The sequence below is a fragment of the Camellia sinensis genome, chromosome 9 (assembly GCF_055761805.1).
Source record: "Camellia sinensis isolate YWXY chromosome 9, ASM5576180v1, whole genome shotgun sequence".
NCBI classification, from domain to species: domain Eukaryota; kingdom Viridiplantae; phylum Streptophyta; class Magnoliopsida; order Ericales; family Theaceae; genus Camellia; species Camellia sinensis.
The window spans coordinates 195350884-195358060 of NC_138969.1; the positions used below are offsets into that span (position 1 = coordinate 195350884).

The 7177-nt window shown below is 30.1% G+C and overlaps 1 protein-coding gene across 1 annotated transcript; it reads right to left on the reverse strand.

Moving 5' to 3' along the window:
* Window positions 1–4693: 4693 nt before the first annotated feature.
* LOC114272851 (acyl-CoA--sterol O-acyltransferase 1) lies at window positions 4694–6395 on the reverse strand. Its single transcript, XM_028214553.2, has one exon. It carries the CDS (start codon window positions 6015–6017, stop codon window positions 4860–4862), a length of 1158 nt encoding a protein of 385 aa, XP_028070354.1. The 5' UTR covers window positions 6018–6395; the 3' UTR covers window positions 4694–4859.
* Window positions 6396–7177: the final 782 nt, after the last annotated feature.

Consider the following 7177-nt stretch of genomic DNA (forward strand, 5'->3'; position numbering starts at 1 on the left):
ACAACACTTGGTGTAGGCCCAATGCTCCCCTGCTGCACGAATCTTAACTTAAGCGGAGCTTATCTTGAGCGGTCGGGGCAAGTTCCCAAGTTATAGTCTCCTTACTCGGAACGAACAAGAAGCACCTTGGTGATCTCTACAAGGGATGCTGCCTTGGACCTGCAGAAGAGTAGGAGGATTTTCTTACAACCAAAAAAAAAATTCAAACAACAACAACAAAGATCTCATATCTGTGTTGACGAGAGAGGAATTGGCAGGAGGTGGAAGCTTCTTCTTGAGAAGTGGATCATGATGATGAGTCGCCATGAGCCGCCTCATCCACACATTGCAACTCTTATCATATACCTTTGCTGAATACTAGAGAGAGAGCCTAGAGAGAGAGAATGAATATCGAAAAGAACCATTTCTCTGTTAGATCTTGGATCTACGAGATCCTCTCTCTGATCCTTGTCTGGTTTTCCTACGGTGGCTCTTGCGATGGCGATGGTTGTCGGAGAGGGGCAAGAACAAAGAGGAATAGAAGAAGAGAGAAAGAAAAAGAAGTCATTGTCATCTTTGGTTTCTCCGTCACCGCTGACAAAAGGAATGAAGGCTTTTCTAGCGAAGGTAAGGCGAGTGCTGGAGGTGGTGGAGTTCTAATGCTCACTGATAGGGAGGGATAATGATTCGTTTTTTTGTGTTATAATTTAATATAAATTAAAATTATTATATATATATATATATATATTTATTTAATTTATATTTTTTATATTACGAACGGATGGGCGTCGTGTCATGCTGGGTTGTGTTCATGTCGTGTCATCTCAGACTCATATCAGAATTACTTTAATACTAACTCAACCCCGTTTATTATTTCGTGTTATCGTACCGTGTCATTTTTTATCCGTGTCCGGTTCGTGTCATGTCAAAAAATTTCACTATTAACTAAAAATATCAAATGTACGAACAAAATTTGAAAATTTCTTCACAAGCTAAATTTAATTAAACTAATCTCTATTAAATGAAATTATTTATAAAAAATATTTTATGTCAACTTAATTTTATTTTCTTAATTTATAAAAATTATATTTTATTATTATATTTTATAGTAGATTAACTCAAATAAAAGACGAAAAATACATTGAGTTCAATTAAAAGTAAAAATTTAAAATTGTATTTTACATACTTTTTAATAAATATGATGTATACTTTTTAGTAGAAATAATATTAAAATATGTAACTAATTATTCATTATATGGGTTATCCGTGTCAATTTCGTGTTTTATAGATTTGACACTAATCTGATCTGTTTAATATTCATGTTCTAGGATCATATGATAGATATGTTCGTGTCAGGAAATGGTCAATCCTAACCCACTAATTTTATATACAGTTCGAGTCATGTTATCGTGTCGCGTTATGAATTTCCACTCGTAAATGATAGAGTTAAAATTATTAAAATATACACAAATAATTTATCTAAAATTATTATATGCATTGATTTCAGTAAAACTAAAATTATCAAAATAATAAAAAAAAAATATCGTTTACCTTTCACTTTTTTTTTTTTTCTCTCTCTCTCTCTCTCTTATGTAGCGTATCTCTTTTTTTTCTTCTTCTTTTTTTTTTTTAAATTAAAATTCTAGATCAATATACCCATCAAAATTCTTTCTAAAATCTAATATTTAAAAAACTTTTACTTAATATAAATTACCCATAAACAAGATTTAATAGAATTATACATACTAAAAATAATTTACTAATTAATTTTATTCTACTTTTTTCACTTTTTTAAAGAATTAAATATTAAAAATATTTATTTTTATGAAATTTATTATATATATTTATGTAAGTTACAGAAATAAAATTATTAAAATACACATAAATAATTTATTTAAAATTAGTGTATTTATTGATTTAAGTAGCTCTTTTATGGAACGATACAACTAAAATTATTAACAGAAATAATTAGAATCATTATTTAAATTTGGGCAAATTACATATACCTCCCTTGAGATTTGGCTAAATTACAGATACCCCCTGAGATTTTGAAAATTACATCCCGCCCCCTAAGGTTTGTATTTTCATAACAATTTGCCCCCAGAGGTTGAATTTCATAACAAATTACTCCCTAATTTGTTATGCAAATATGGCATTCAGGGGGGAATTTATAATTTCTCAAACCTCAGGGGATATTTGTAATTTAGCCAAATCTCGAGAGGGTATATGTAATTTGCCCTTTAAAATTTAAACTATTTCTTCTTTTTGTCTCCAATTTAATGATTATTTTAAATATTTTATATATTCAAAAATATAAATAATTTAACTAAATTTTATTTAAAATATTTTAAAATAAATATGTTTAGCTCCTTCATTGCATGAATTAACTACTAATTTTAATACATATAACATCATTCTTCTCTCTGCTTTTTATTTTTTTTCCCCACATATTTCTTACCAAATTTCAGATCTATTTTAACCATATATATGTGTGTAAAATTCAATTAAGAAAAGGAAACTCATAAGCAACTTAAGTTTCTTTTGAGAAGTGGATTTGCACTTTAATTTTTTTAACTATTTTAATTTAGATTAAAAAGTTTTATTTGAATTAGTCCTTTTAACTTTTTTAATTTTTATATAAAAAAATAAAATAATTATAATTTAAATATGACATTTTTATCTTATTTTATTTTTTTTATAAATATTTTAACCTCTTAACCTCTAACTCTTACATGTCAAACAATGGCTTAAATGTTTACACCTAAGGTTTCGTTTAGAAAGTGGAATGACTTTTTGACTTTTAATTTTTTTTATTTTTTGATTATTTTAACTTGGAACTAAAAAGTTTGGTTTAAGAAAAGTTTTTGACTTCTTTGATTATTTTAGTCTGAGACTAAAAACCTTGTTTCAAAAGAGTTTTTGACTTTTTTAATTTTTTTACAAAAAAAAATATAATAATTATAAATTAAATATAATATTTTATTTTATTAAATTAAAAAATTTATTTTATTTTTATGATTATTTTAACTAAAAAAAACTCCCAAAGCTCACTTGCCAAAGGCTAAGTTGTAGTTTGACACGACACTTAAATGTCGCCGCCAACAGATTATGCATCAATAACAAATATAACCTCCGCCAGTAGAAAAAATATGCGATTTATCAATTTGGAAAATGCTTATGACTTCGAGAAGTGGGTCGGTTTTTTAATTATTTTAATTATTTTAATATGGAATTAAAAATTTTGATTTGGAAAGAATTTTTTTGATTATTTTGACTTTTTTTATAAGAAAATAAATGTAATGATTATGAGTTGGATGTGATGTTTTATATTATTAGGTTAAAAAGTCTATTTTTTTTGTGTGTGACTAAAACAGTAAAAGAAATCTCAAGATTGACTTCCCAAACGGAGCTTATGTTAGTTAAATTTTTACGGAATAATGGAAATAAAAATAAAAAGAGTGATTTAATTAAATATTTTAACTTTAATTAAAAAGTCACAATTCCAAACCGGCCAACATGTTACCTTATTTTTTATGTCCTAACACAATTATGAATTTTTTTCTTTCTACCGATCACAACCCGCTTCAGATGCCGCCCAATCCTCCCACCTTAACAGCACTAATTCTCGCACCATTAACATTCTACCAATCATATTGATAGAAAAGTATACACACAAGAATATCTTAATATATTACAAATTACAAAAGTGCATAGGTAAGCCCACTCCATTGACTTCTAACATTGTTATTTTAATCAAGTACTTCCCTATTGTTTATTTGCATTTAAATCTTATTGATATAAATATTTTTTTCTAGTATATGATGAGGAATAGATATATTCTTAATTCGAATTTAATAATGACAAATCATCAAATTAATTATTCAAAAAGTTCCCTCAATGTACCAAAAAATATTGAAAATATATGTTGTTTGCAATCAAAAGCAAAGAAAATTAAGTAATTATTCAGTAATTTTAAAGTATAGATACGTAATACTCCATAATATTTGTGATTGGTGAAGAATGTGAGTTGATGAACTATTGTGTTAGGTGATTGAGGGACATGAGGGGACATAATCTATAATGATTGGTTATGAGTACGGACACGTAGTCTCTGAGAACATTTTATAATTTCTCTATAAAAGAGTAATTATTCGTTAATCCCAAAGTATAGATACATGATATTTCATAATATTGTAATTGGTAGAAAAGATAAGTAAGTGAAGTATTGTATTGAGCAATTGAGAGACACGACGGGCATAAAATATTATGCTAATGAAGTTACTTTAATGAAAAGGTTTATATGAATAAAATATTTTCTTAACTTGTCTTCGAATTGTAACATTTAATAATAAAGGAGAGATATCACAAATTTAAAAAATATATATTTATAATTTATTTAAAATATCAATATATAATTCAGATTCATTTTCCATATGAATTAAAAAATACATAATTTCAATTTTACCACACAATTTATTCTTGGCCAAAATTTGAGACTTTTTTGATAATAAATATTGATTATTTTGATGTAAATAAAATCAGTAAATATTCTGTCACCCACTAATTTAATTATGAGCTATTACTATCATAATAACGTGAGATTACTCATTGATTGATGATTTCACCTTATAATATTACATTATATTTAATATTCGCCGTCAGTAGAAAAAAATTATATTATAAAATAAAAATTTATAATTTAGCTCAATGTAAATACATGTCCAACAACCATTTATATTACTAAAAAAAAAAATCATTAATAACACTAATACATTAAGAATGTCAAAAAAAAAAAAAAAAAAAACAAAATCACCAATTACATCATTAATGAAGCTATTAAAACACCACTTTTAATGCTTTCAATTATTTTTTATGCGTGTCTAAGCTCGAGTGGCATTCAAAAGTCTGAGATTCGCAGCCCCACCAACAACATCCGTTAGGTACGCGCCCACCAGAGCGTACTCTTCAAACGCTCTGACGTCAGCTTTAATCCGAAAGAACTCCGGGAAAAACAGCCAATAGCCGGTAACCATCACGAATCCAAGGGTGAGCGGCCTCGTGACTACCGGAGGCAACTGGCACCTGCCGGTCATCGCCTTCTTGACCGTAATCTCTATAACCATGCACGCTCCGTGAAGAACAAAGAACCATGTCATCTCCCAAGTGGGCCTGTTTCGGCCCAAATAGTAAAATATGAGTTCATGCATTAGGGCCGACACTACAAACGTGCTGAACACGGCAGGCAATGGGGCCCATTTTCGGCCCACAATCCTCGTCGAGATTCTGCGGACAGGATCGTATACGGTAGGGTGCAGGGTACGAGAGACCATGATGTTCCATCTTCTTCCCCAAAAGTCTTGAAGAGATGTTGAGAGGTATGGGTCGTTGAACTGTGGCTCGAGCTCTAAATTCAGGGTGGCTCGAGCCACGGCTGCGACCGCGGCTAGCATCAACTCCAACATGAAGTAGATGTGGAGGCAATACATGACCAACATGAGCTTTCGATGAACATACTCAGCCTGCTCTATGTGTACAAACATGGCCACAAGAGCAATCTTTATAGCATAATTCCCAAGAGATTTATGGCCTTTTTGGGTTTTTTGGGGAGATGGGGTTTCTTGGTTTAGAGGTTTATTTGGAGATGGCTTTTCTTTATTAGGGTCTGTTTGTGTGGTTTTGGGAGGTGGGTTTTGTTGAATCTTAATGGGGAAGCAACCAATGGCAAGGAATTTGGGGAGAGAGAGAGAGGGTTCAGAGAGAGGGCCTTTGCCAAAGGCAAGAGAGAGAAGTTTGAAGTTGGTAAGCCAGGCTATGAAGAAAGAACATATGCCACCAAGGTGCATAGAATAGAGGGAGAGAGGGAGGGCGAAGAAGAGGCAAATTACAGGGATGAATATGAGGAGTCTGGGTAGGCCTTTGGGGACAACCTTAGCTGCAACATGGCAGTAACAGAGAGATACAATCACTGATAACCATACCTTTATGAAGTTACTGAACTCCCATTCCAAGCTGTTGTTTTGGTAGAACTTCCCCTCCATCTTTCTTTCTTTCTTTCTTTCTTTCTCTCTCTTTCCCCCTATTTATATACGTGTGTCTATATTATAAATATGATGGTCTCTCTCCCCTTGATTTATGTATGTATTACCGATTGTAGATCATTGTCAGGTAGTTCTAGAATTAGGGCATGATATTTGAGACTATTTAATAATACAGAAATTAAAAGTAGAATTACATACAGAAAGCACATGAATAAGAAAGATTTGACAGAATTTCAAGCGGTGTCAAGGATTATTTGAGATTTACCTAGTCAACATATGTATAAATTGACTTGAAATTAGTTAAAAGAGTAATGATATATTTTTTAATTTTGAAATCTTAATTGAGTTTTAATAATGTGGTAGGAAATAAAAAATAAAAAAAATTAAGATCAAAATATCACATCACAGTAAGATTTACTCCCATTAGAGCTTATTAGAACTCTCAATTATTTTTCTTAATCAAAAAAATATATAAATTGGTTCTGACATCACTTATTAAAAATAAAAAATAAAAAAAATAAGAATTTATAAGATTTGTACGTGGATCCAGAAATTTGAGAAAAGCACAACCAAGATTCGTGAAGTTTAGGTTGGTTTGGGAAGTGAGTTAATTTTTTAATTTTTTGACTTTTTAGTTATTTTAGTTTGGAATTAAAGAGTCTCGTTTGAGATAATTTTTTTTATTTTTTTACTTTTATGAGAGAATGAATATAATAATTATAAGTTAAATATGATATTTTATCTTATTAGACTAAAAAATCTATTTTATTTTTTTTAATTAAAATAGTCCCAAACCCGACCCGACCCAACCCAATCCAACCCAATTACCAAACGAAGACTTTACTCTGGCTAGAAGTCGACCCAAGAAAGGAGGAATCTAGTGTGATTCAGGTGTAGGAAACATTGTATTACATATGTTAGGCTAAGATGAAGGCCAATGAAATGCTGCCACGTAAGCATGTAAGGGGGATATTAGTGTAACAAAAGGGGGGGGGGGGGGAACTTAAAAACACAAAAAATAAAAACAGACAAGGGGCTGGCAGCTGTTTGGCCAGAGTCTACTTGGTCAAAATAATTAATAAAATTAAAATGGTTAATAAAATAAAATATCATATTTAATTCATAATTATTTTATTTTTTTCTTATAATCATCAAATTCA

Excerpts from the sequence above, each read along its gene's own strand:
- LOC114272851 (XM_028214553.2), bottom strand. The coding sequence starts at position 6,017 with ATGGAGGGGAAGTTCTACCAAAACAACAGCTTGGAATGGGAGTTCAGT.